Source organism: Priapulus caudatus, unplaced genomic scaffold, assembly GCF_000485595.1.
Source record: "Priapulus caudatus unplaced genomic scaffold, Priapulus_caudatus-5.0.1 Scaffold945, whole genome shotgun sequence".
NCBI lineage: Eukaryota > Metazoa > Priapulida > Priapulimorpha > Priapulimorphida > Priapulidae > Priapulus > Priapulus caudatus.
This window is the reverse complement of record NW_014578006.1, coordinates 70503-82462: the sequence shown is the minus strand read 5'-3', so window position 1 is coordinate 82462 and position 11960 is coordinate 70503. Positions and strand designations below refer to the sequence as shown.

The following is an 11960-nucleotide window of genomic DNA, read 5'->3' as shown; positions in this document are numbered from 1 at the left end:
TATTAGAGCAACAATAGTAAGGCCAGTACCCTACTACAATTTTAACCTTCATTATGGGCATTGAGCATCAAGTATTGCGCCTTGCGTAATGGCGATGTTCACACTGGGTTTCCTGCCATATGTCAGTGTGTTGTCGTCGCTGGGTCGGTGCTATGGTTGCGCCAGGCGCTGCGAATGGAGGCGCAGTGGCATCACGCTGCTGCGACCGTGCTGCGCCATAACTCTAAGACAGACAGATCCTCGTGCCAATCAGGTTAATGCGCGGACGGGGAGGTTTTACAAGCTCATCTCGGCTTGCACGCAGGCGCCACCGCATGTGCATTGTCCAGTGATACTGTTGGCGCCCAAACCCTTTGTAGTCCTACCAGCGGGGCCGTTGTCAGAAAACAAATATAGTCTTGAACATTAGTCTTACACTAACCATTTTCTCGGTAGACGTTGTCCGACACGCGCTTTGTTCCCATTGTGATGAGGAAATCGTGCTTTACGATTTTCCATTCAGGGCAACTTGCAGGTTCACTCTGTCGACGGTGCGCTAAGAGAGAAACAATTCATGTTAGGGACTAATGTTAGTTACTAATTTTTTTCTGTCTGACAACGGGCCCCGTTGCTCAGCCCAATAAAAGAAAGGCATTCAGACTTAGCAGATATAGTCAACACTGTTGTTTTTGTGGGCTTAACACAATCGCTCGACGTGCCCTCGATGGTCGGATGCACGTGTAACGCTCATAAATAAATCGTGTGCACGTTAACATGTCGTCATCGCCGCACGCGCTTCACTCGGTCAGGCAGGGCGCTCGCCGACGCCCGATACCTTCAGTTCTTATACTTGTTTGATATTAATTTTGAATGATTTGGACTGTAATATTGAGATTGGATCGGGAAACTTGCCGCATAAAGCGTGCCGCGCCTCCACCACCAGTGCTACTCTCGCGGACGACCTGCTCACGCCAGATCACAGAGGTCATCAGATTGGTAGTTTTTCTGTCCGGGCAGGGCCTCATCGGCCATTCCATGACAAAGCGTCATCAATACTCCGGTGCACGCGTAACACGGCCTCCCTGTGACAAAAGCGTCGCTATCAGTATACATTCGTGCACCGCATAACACGTCGTCCATCGCAGCGCTCGCACGTTTTCCGTCGGGGCCTCATCGGCCATCCATGTCAGAAACGTCGATCAATAAGCCAAAACTAATATAATGGTGTGGTTTACCAATCACATGCCGGCGAAAAAAATAGGGTAGGGTAGGTAGGGAAACATGTATTTTCTTGAAATTATTGTAGTTCGAACTAGGTGCGCGGAAAGGATGGCGTTGTGCCTTTTTGAAGCAGGGAACTGTTCTAATTCATATGTTACTGTGTTAAATGTTATATTATATTTGTTTTTTACTTAAAATTGACAATAAATGTTTGAGGGTCGCTCGGATAATCAGGGCGGGTCTGGGGAAACCGTAACCACACCTATATTTTGTTTTGGCCTAATCGTGCATGCGTAACACGTCATCATCGCCGTTCGTGCGTTTCTTGGTCGGCATGGCCTCATCGAGCCCATTCTATGTTCAGAACGTTCGATTCAATAATCGCTGGCACGCGTAGGAGCCGTCCTCAGTCACCGTTCGTGCGGTTTCTTGTCGGGCATGGCCGTCATCGGCTATCTATGTTCCACACTGTCACTCAATAATGTGACACGTAATTACGTCGGTCATCACGTTTGCCGCTGCGTTTCTTGTCGGCAGACGGCCTCATCTCGGCCATCCATGGTCAAACGTCATCAGTCACTCCGTGTTGGCGCGAGTACACACGGTTGAATCGGCGAAGCACTCGCGCGTGTTTTGGTCGGCGAGGGCCTCATCTTGGCCATCCATGTCAAACGTCATCATACCGTGCACGCGTTAACACGGTCGTCATCGCAGCACTCACGCGTTTGTTCGTCGGCAGGCGCAGGCCTCATCGGCCGATCCTAGTGTCAAACGCATCATACTCCGTGCACTCGTAACACGGTGCGGTCATATGGCCCAGCCGCTTGAGCGTTTTTCGCGGCGGCCTCATTCCGGCCAGTCGCGCGATGTCAAACGGTCATTCAATACTTGTGCAGCGTAGACACGTCATCGCAGCAACTCTGGCGCGTTTTTCGTCGGCAGGCGGTCATTCGCGATCTGATCGACTAGACAAACCTGCGGGTCGCGGCACAGCGCAGAGCCGCCCGGCGATCGTGGCGCCAGGCTGCTCTGCCTGCTCACCAGGGACACCGGCCGCCGCGACCGACGAGTCTGAAACGGCGTAGCTGATGCGGGCGCTATCGGCCGGGCGCCTGGAGCTGCGCGCACCGCGCAACCTGCAGACGTCGCCGCAGTCCGTGGCCGTCACGACCGGTGACGCTGCTCGCCGCCTCCCGTTTGGCAGGAAGGGACGCCAAGTGGCTAGGAGCCAGCGGCCGTGCGAGTGCGGTGAGGTGGAGAGTGAGCGGACAGCGGAGGGTGGGGAGGATGAGAGTAAGAGCTGGGAGGGGTAGGAGGTTAGGAGTGCGCGGATTGGGGTGGATGGGTCACAGTGAGTCAGGGAGCTGAGCTGCGTGCCGAATCAGAGGGTGCAGTTAAGGCTGGCGAGGGTGGGGAGGGTGGTAGTAATGCGCCTGTTGTGCTGGGATGGTGGGGGAGGTGGCAATAAGCGCTGGAGGGTTAGGAGTGGGGCAATAAGGCACTGGGGAGGGGTGGGGAGGTGTAGTAAGCGCTTGGAGGGTGTGCGAGGGTCGCGCAGTAAGCGTGGCCGGGGGTGGGGGCGGGGGTAGGTAAGGCCGCTGGGGAGGGTGGGGAGGGTGGTAGGTTAAGCCGGCTGGAGGTGGGCGAGGGCTGGGCAGTAGCGCTGTCGCGGAGGGTGGGAGGTTCGGGTACGTTAGAAGCGCTGGTGAGGGTGCGGGAGGCGTGGCAGTAAGCGCGGTGAGGGTGGGGAAGGGTTGGTAGTAAGCGCTGGGGGGTAGGGAGGGTGGTTAGTAAGAGCTGGGATGGTGGGGGAGGGTGGCAGTAAGTGCTGGAGGTAGGGGAGGGTTCGGTAGTAAGCGCTGGCTCGGGGGTGGAGAGGGTGGTAGTAAAGCGCTGGGAGGGTAGGGAGCCGGTGTGCGGTAGTAGAGCGGATGGGGGTGAGGCCCGGTGGGCGCGCAGTAGAGTGTGGAGAGGGTAGGGAGGGTCGGTAGTCAAGCGCTGGAGGGTTGGGGGTGGTAGTAAGCGCTGGAGGGTGGGAGGGTGGCAAGCTAAGCGGCTGGCGAGGGTGGGAGCGTGACAGTGAGCGCCCTGGGAGGGTGGGCGAGGGATGGTAGTAAGCGCTGGGAGGGTGGGTGAGGGTGTAGTAAGCGCTCTGGGAGGGTGGGAGTGGTGGTAGGTGAGTAAGCGCTGGGAGGGGTGAGGAGACGGTGTAGTAAGGCGCGGGAGGGTGGGCGGTGGGCGTGGAGGGTCGGTAGTAAGCGCTGGGGGGTGGGGGGTGGTAAGTAAGCCGCTGGGAGGGTGGCGAGAGGGTGGAGTAAGTGCTGGAGGGTGGGGAGGTGGCGCGAGGGTGGTAGTCATAGCGCTGGGGGGTGGGAGGGCTGGTTAGTAAGTGCTGGGAGGGTGGGAGGGACAGTAAGGCCGTGGTAGGAGTGGGAAGGGTTGTACGTAAGCGCCGGGGAGGGTGCGGAGGGTGGTAGTGCGCTGTGAGGGTGGGGGGTGGTAATGCTGGAGGGGTGGGGGAGGGTGGGTAGTAAGCGCTGGGAGGGTGGGGAGGGTGAGTAACGCGCTGGGGAGGGTAAGCCGAGCCGGTGGGCAGTTTAAAGCTGGCTGGAGGGGGGTGCGCAGAAGTGCTGGGAGCGGTGGGGGAGGGGTGGCAGTAAATGCGGGGGAGGGTGGGAGGGTGGTAGTAGCGCTGGGAGGGTGGCGATGAGGGGTGCAGTAATGGGGGAAGGCGGTGGGGGGTGGTAGTAACGCTGGGGGGGTGGGGTCGGAGGTCGGCGTACAGGGCTGGCTGGGAGGGTGAGGAGGGTGGTAGTAAGTGCTGGGAGGGTGGGGAGGGTGGTAGTAAACGCTGGGAGGGTGGGGAGGGTGGTAGTAAACGCTGGGAGGGTGGGGAGGGTGGCAGTAAGCGCCAGGTGTGGTGGGGATTTTGGCAGCAAGGAAAGGGTGTGATGAGTGGTACTAAGCACCGGCTGATTTAACATAAGGCAAGTGTTGAGTTAGTGTGAGTAGTTAGAATAGATTCCTTACTTTCGCGAAACAGCACCAGCAATTTACAGTGCGTAAGAGGGACGTTACTAAGCTATGCAGAAAAGGCATGAGAAAAATATCTTAATGCGAAGATAGCGTGCCTTTAATTTAATTTGAAATTATACTGCACCACAGCGAGTTGGAGGCAACAAGTTACTGGCACCAAGGTGAACGTATCTTTCTAAAAAGGGTTATCAAGGCCATTACAATAGCACTTGTCTTGTGAGACAAGGAAGGAAGAATGTGTATACTACGTGAGATTCATGGGTCGTTATGAAATCGTTTCAGTTCTGCGTCTTTTCCTGATGAGTGTGAACACACACAGTCCTGTTGTCATGGAGAATATCACTCTACCCTGCTTGAAGATCCTACACCATCTCATCAAACCTGATGCACCGACCAGCAAGAAGAACAGGGTATGTGTTTACTGATGTTCACGTGTGTGCGTGTGTGCCTAGCCTACTATATGAATGCTGTAAAATAAACAGTAGCTCCTTTGTTTCCATTACTTTTATTACTCTTATTATTCCATTTCTATTTGCGCATTTTAATTGTGACCATGCGCCAATCCATAAGCTTCGTTATGGGGTTAAATATGCATATCATATACAATAACTTTCTAATATATATGACCCTCCTAACTATGCACGGACTTCCTGTAAAAACATATTATCTTGGATTAAAATTGTTGTTCTAGGACCGATCTGTGGAGTCCATCCTATCCGTGAGGACGGCCAGCTCAGAGGTGAGAGTGGACGCAAGAAACTGGCTAAGTCACAACAGTCAGAACTCTTTCCACACGTGGAAACAACTGAAGGCCTCTGAACCTGCCGGTGAGACAGTAGTTTAACAGACAGTTGTAACAAAATAGGTTGGTTGTTGATTGCGAGGCAAGTGGAAACTCTCGTGCACTTTCAAAGTCAAATCGTGGTGGTGTGTTGTGTCTGAATATGATACCATGTGTGCCTGCATCACATATGCGAACCAAAGTTTTTAGGGTAAACTCCACCGTGTAGTAGAGTGATATAAAATGAAAATGATAGTTGACGTCCAAGAGACCTCCACCGTTTGTGATATTGTGAGTGCAAATCATTCGTGAAAACTAGTAGACATTCCTCATTACCTCCGCCCAACGGAGTTGGAGGAGGTTATGTTTTCGCTCCCGTGTGCGTGTGTTCGTGTGTTAGTGTGTTCGTGTGTTCGCGCGATCGATATTAGCGCGTCAGCCAGCGAGCCAGCCAGCGCAGCGAGCCAGCAAGCGTGTACATGTCAGCGAGCAGCAGCAACGAGCGGCTGCTACGAGCGAGCGAGCAGCAAGCCAGCAAGCCAGCGTGTACATGTGAGCGAGCAGCAGCAACGAGCGGCTGCTACGAGCGAGCGAGCAGCAAGCCAGCAAGCCAGCGTGTACATGTCAGTACGCTGGCGTACATCGTGGCTTATTCCTGTGTTCGTGAGTCGCATGGCGTATGGCCTATGTCGCTGGTGGAGGTATGCACTCTCCGTGAGTGCACTCTGTCTAGTTGAAACTGTGGTCAGCATTCTGATTTCTATATGCGATTATTGCTATGATGATTACTGTTACACTACTGACACTATGTACCTGTGTTTGCAGTTACAGAACCTGTAGTCGTGGTGCCAGCAGCACCTTCCACGGGTAAGCTGGACAAGAATGAAGCGAGAATTAGATACTTAATGGAGAAATATGGCAGAAGATGGAAAGAGAGAACTAAGAAGCTGAAACAAGGTAATATTGGTCACAATGTCTCTTGTTCGATTTATTTTAGATTCTTTCCTGTTGAGATGCATACCCGGCTTTGTTCCTGCCCGTCATATTGACAAAGAACGCATTTAACTATCACAGAGCTGGGTTAACGTATGCCCGCTAGCTCTAGAAAATTCTGTAAAGATCACAGATTTAGTATCTCCGACCTGATTGCGTCGTTTATAGGTAGTACCGTGACCAACATACGTACGTTGTAATATTTAACTGAAATATATATTGTTGAGTATAAATTGTATACGGTTTATATCCACTCCTGATCGTATCGTTGCATAGTATCAGGGGAAAATAAAGCCAGACAACTTGTTAGAAACATAATCTGTCATTATTCACCCCAAAATAGTATATAGATATGTTCACGGTATAGAGTACCGAAGTGTGACGTCACGGTGGCATGACAACGAACCCACTGGTTCTAAACAACCCACTGGCTCCATAACATTAACTGCGTGAAAATGTTGTGCGTACGTAAAACACGAGTGTGTGCGCTGCAGACAGCGGTAAAGCATCGGTAGCAAGTCGATCTTACAATATTTAATTAAATAATTAATTTTTTTTGATTTTTATTTTTTTTAAATTTATTTTAGTCTTGTGTGTGTTGCTTTTCACTTCCATCCTTTGGAAATCTATAAAAACTGCAATAATGACTCAGAATGATGGTTACAATCGGGTACAAAACACGACACCATTTTCACGCAGCTAATGTTACCAGAGTATATATGATTGTTTAGAACCAGTGGGTTCGTTGTCAGGCCACCGTGACGTCATCACTTCGGAGCTCTATAGTACTACATGGATATAAAGCTAGGTGACATGTATGCATTAATGTCTGTATGTATTACTTGACACTCTAGCTGGTGGGCTTACGAGCATGAAGTTACTGGACAGTGCCTGGCTGCGACATGTCATCTTCTCGCCTAGTTCGCGCGCTGCCCGCCAGGTGGCGTGTAACATGCTCGAGGTGATGTGTCAGGCACCTAGCAGAAAGCGGGAGATACTGGACCTTCTGACGGGGTAGGGACTGTGCGGGATTGATGCTGGCAACATCGGTTGTGCTTTAGAAGATAATTTTGTGTTAAATGTAATTTGTGTGAAGAGCTGCATACAGGTGTATTGTTTGAGCGTACGTGCGTGCATACGCTTGTGTGTTTGTACATCCATGTGTGTGTGTGTTTATGGCGAGGGAAGGAATATCTGTGTGTTAGTGCGCATGCGTATGCTTGTATGGAAACTGCTGTGTGCACGGGTGTGTGTGTGTGTGTGTGTGTGCGTGCCTGCATGCGTGTGTGCGTGCGTGTGTGTGTGTGTGCGTGTGTATGTATGTGAAGGTTCACATTTAATAGCATATTTGCAAATTTTCCAAACTTGCATGATATTTCTTAATAACGACGTGATGTCCCTATCGAAACGGTTACAGTTCTTAATAACAACATGAAATAATAAATTAATAAATAATATTTCTTAATAAAACGGTTACGTTAGTGGCGCGACGTCCCGCATCACCACGGTTACGTTAACGGCGCGACGTCCCGCATCGCCACGGTTACGTTAACGGCGCGACGTCCCGCATCACCACGGTTACGCTAATGGTGCGACGTCCGTTGTCATGCAGCTACTTGGATGAGCTGGGCAGGAGCGGGGAGAGCGCTACAGAGTTCCTCGCTCTCTACCAGCGACTCATGAAGACCTCGCACTGGAAGAACTATCTCGCCAGGCGCGGAGTGTTGCCACACATCGGCAATCTCATCATCAAGGTGAGACCACCGCCTCCGCCGCTGCCGTCTGACCCCACATCCTCCGCCTCGTGCTGAGGCGTCTAGTGTGCTAGTTTGCGGTGAAGTTTATCGATGATATTTATTGGTTTTCATTTTCAATTGGTTCATATTTATATGGAGTGTTTAGTTTTATCATATGCTATTCAAATAGCCTGGAAGCTTTTCTACATCGTAGTAGTTATTATTGTTAGTAGAAATTTGAATAACACGAATTGTATGTATATGAAGATAGAGAGGAAGGCAGCCGGAGACGGAGAGGGAAGGAGAGAAAGGGCGAGAGAGAGAAAAGCAGAGTATTGGCATGTTTGAAGTGGGTTGGTGGTGTTTATGAAGATGTGAGGATAACTGAATTGCTATCTAATAGGAAATCGAGCAGTTGACAGCTTTGGAGGAAACGACCTTGAACTCTGACCTGTCTCTTGGCTTTGCACTGAAAGCACTCACCGGTAAGTGGGAAGATCTGAATGCTTATTCACTCTGATCGTATAACATCCTATATGTCGCCGAATGTGTTTCGTTTTAAAACTGTCTTTATGTTACCTGTCGCCTATGTCACCTGTCTTCATGTCACCTGTGTCACCTGTGTCACCTATGTCATTATGTCATCGTGTCACCTTTGTCATCATGGACGTGTGACACGTGTTTCAGAGCTGCTTGCTTCCTTCGTGGAGCAGGGCACAATCAAGCAGCAGTTCATCATGTCACCCATGTCATCATGTGTCACATATGTCATCATGTCACATATGTCATCACGTCACATATGTCACGTATGTCACCTGTATCATTATGTCACCTGCATGTTTCAGAGCTGCTGGCATCCTTCGTGGAGCAGGACACGATCAAGCAGCAGTTTAAGGGCCGGCTGGTTGGCGTCGTGCTCAACGGCTACCTGTCTCTGCGCAAGCTCATCGTTCAGCGCACCAAGCTCATCGACGAGACGCAGGAGAAGCTGCTAGAGCTGCTCGAAGAGATGACCACCGGTGCGTCATCGCCACGGCAACGCCACGCGCGCGCGAGCGAACCCGATCGCCTGCCTCTTCCTCTGTCCATCGCCGTGACAATCCCGTCGCCCTGCTGTCCTCTCGGTCTGATCGTTGCCGATGGTGTTGCAACCACGCTAGACCCCCCCCCCCCGGGTCGTCACGAGGGATCCGTGAATATGACTAGCCCGCTATGTCGCTACGGTGACGGGTCGAGAGTGCTCCCTGCGTCGGTCGCCGTGGCGACGCAGTGTGCAAGAAAGATGCGTGAACACAACTCCCCTCCATCACTACGCTAACAGGTCCACGAGGAAGACTCAGTGTTAAGATTAATCATGTTACGACTAATGAATTTTGAATGAATAATATAATGACTAATGAACTAAGACTAGATTAATTTTCTTTCCGATAATGAGCTCCCGACGTGTAACGCACCCCTGCTCTCCATGTCCGCTCAAAACAGTCTGGCCCATCTCATTCGACGCCTGTCGCACTACAGCTGAATTCTAATCCATACGGACGCGTAGTAAACGTTGTTTTCTTCGTTCGTTGTTGCGGCGCAGGCACGGAGTCAGAGACGCGGGGCTTCATGGTCGTGTGCGTCGAGACGCTGTCCAAGTACGGGCTGGAGGACATCCGCACGCCCGTCTACATATTCGAGCGACTCTGTAGCATCATCTACCCGGTGAGTGAGAGATTTATCCAAGTTTTTATGTTACAAATTAAATCGATTATTGTATTTTCTAAATGTCTAATCTTCTTCTATCAGGAAATGTCACCAAATGTGTTCTATATTGCACTCAAGGAGAATGACATCAAGCTAACTAACTAAATTATTAACACATTACTGTACGCTCTGTACACGTTAGGAGGAGAATGACATTGGAGAGTTCTTCATCACGCTCGAGAAGGATCTGCAGCAGGAGGACTTCCTGCAGGGTCGCATGCTGGGCAACCCCTACAGCTCCCTCGAGCCGGGACTCGGACCCCTCATGCGAGACGTCAAGAACAAAATCTGCCAGGGTATGTTCAGCTCGTCGCTAGCTTCTTAACCGAGTAGGCTCTAAGCGACAAGTGCAGTGATGCCCACGTGGGGGTTGTATGGTGTAGAGTGGGGTCTAGTGACAAGCTCGGTGGTTCCACGTGTAAGGGGTTGTATGGTGTAGAGTGGGGTCTAGTGACAAGCTCGGTGGTCCCACGTGTAAGGGGTTGTGCGGTGTAGAGTTGGGCAGGGTCTCTGGTTTACTTAGGCAAAGGTATTCGATAACAGGAAGGAGGCATACGTCTGGTTACATATTGTGAAGTTGTGCTGATTACCTACTTGATAGATAGTAATAGTGTCATACTGTAATCAGTAACATATATACGCTCACGAACACTTGTAGACTGTGAGTGAATACTATCCATTCTTGTAGATATATATATATATATACATACATGATTGTAGACTGTGAGCTGGTGGCGCTGCTGGAAGACGACAGCGGCATGGAACTGCTTGTCAACAACAAGATCATCAGCCTCGACCTTCCCGTCAAGGACGTCTACAAGAAAACATGGCTGCCAGACGGCGAGGGTGAGGCGATGCGCATCGTCTACCGCATGCGCGGCCTGCTAGGGGACGCCACCGAGGAGTTCATCGAGTCGCTCGACATGAAGAAGGACGAGGCGGTCGACAACGAGGCCGTGTACAAGATGGCGACCGTCATGAGCGAGTGCGGCGGGCTCGAGTCGATGCTGAAGAGGTGAGGGGGAGCGCGTGTGGTCGTCGACGATGTGTTGTCGTTGGCTTGTTGAACAGCGTGCTGGTTGATTTTTAATATTTTTAAGTTTCTTAAAATGTTACATGTCTTATGTTGTGGTGGGTATGTTTATACCAAGAATATATATATATTATATATATGTATATATATTACTATTTTTATATATATATATATATATATATATGTATATATATAGAGAGAGAGAGACAGAGAGACAGAGAGAGAGAGAGAGAGAGTGAGAGAGAGAGAGAGAGAGAGAGAGAGAGAGAGAGAAGAGAGAGAGAGAGAGAGAGAGAGAGAGAGAGAGAGACAGATATAGATAGATAGATGGATATAAGTTACATAAATTTGTTCAAGTTAATTATTTAAGCATAATTTTAAATCTTTTATGTTAAAGTTTAGGTGCTAAGAAATTTATTCGTTGTTTTGGTTTTGCAAGTCAGTTATTCTGTAGTCATTAGCTCGATTTACGTGAGACAAACTCGCAGAGGTGCTTAATTTGACGTTGCATTCGATTTCGTGTGGGTGTCTTTGTTGCCCTCTATCCTCGATCTATCGCTGACGCGCTGCTCTTCTGTTCTCGCCATTCAGGCTAGCCGCCATCAGGACATCAACCGGGGCGCCCTCTGCTGGTGGTCTTGCTGAAGCTGGTTGCTTCTGCGTGAAGGTGAAGGTGAATCGCGTTCGCCTCATTGATCCGCGCTCACACCATCAACATCATGTTGGGAGCTTCTGAATCAGGTACGGGCGCGTTTACTCTAGCGTCTATCTATCAGGACTAGTGCGTTTCCATTAGTTCACTATTGCTTTGTATCTCTATGTGTAAGTTCGTTTATGTGTGCGCGTGTGTGTGCGTTCGTGTGTGCATGCGTGTTTGCATGCGTGTGTACAATAGGCCGATCTACGGCATCTACATGCGGCTTCTGTTGCGTTGCCATGGCGACAGGTGTTGCTGGTGGAGCAGGCGGACAGCGCGACCTTAGCTGAGCAGCTGCTCACCGTCATGGAGACGATCCTAGCGGAAGCCAGCGCCCAGCGGAGACTCGTTCAAGGTGAGGCCATGTTGACCATATTGGCACGCGATCGTGTGGTGGCTACCGCAAAAGTTTGCGCGGACTCTAAATTGATCGAGTCTGATCCCGTTTGTTGAGGTGTGGTTATCAGGATCTGTATGTCGGTCTGGCCAGTCGTCTCTGGTCATGTCCAGTGAATCACGTCAATCTGTTAAACTGTTCTGCATAACTGTTTAACTGCCACTCAAAGAAAGACCCCCAAAAGTGTCCTTTATAAACATGTGACAATCATATAGCGATGGTATGACTGTATAACCTGCCACTCGAACGAAACCCCAATGTTTTCTCTCTACAGGCGCTGTCTTATATTTCCATCATACAGAGCTATGTCACATAGATATAACAAACCGCTACCATGCCGT

General features: G+C 50.4%; 1 protein-coding gene across 1 annotated transcript in view; it reads left to right on the top strand.

The window, feature by feature from the left end:
• LOC106814559 (E3 ubiquitin-protein ligase UBR4-like) overlaps positions 1 to 11960 on the top strand; it is a 44982-nt gene that overhangs the window by 11083 nt on the left and 21939 nt on the right. Inside the window, exons 18-27 of the mRNA XM_014818890.1 lie at positions 4519 to 4646; positions 4928 to 5063; positions 5843 to 5974; positions 6865 to 7024; positions 7623 to 7764; positions 8150 to 8231; positions 8592 to 8765; positions 9329 to 9450; positions 9635 to 9788; positions 10213 to 10507. Of these exons, the coding sequence (XP_014674376.1) occupies positions 4519 to 4646; positions 4928 to 5063; positions 5843 to 5974; positions 6865 to 7024; positions 7623 to 7764; positions 8150 to 8231; positions 8592 to 8765; positions 9329 to 9450; positions 9635 to 9788; positions 10213 to 10507 (1525 nt within the window). The remainder of the gene's footprint in view (positions 1 to 4518; positions 4647 to 4927; positions 5064 to 5842; positions 5975 to 6864; positions 7025 to 7622; positions 7765 to 8149; positions 8232 to 8591; positions 8766 to 9328; positions 9451 to 9634; positions 9789 to 10212; positions 10508 to 11960) is intronic.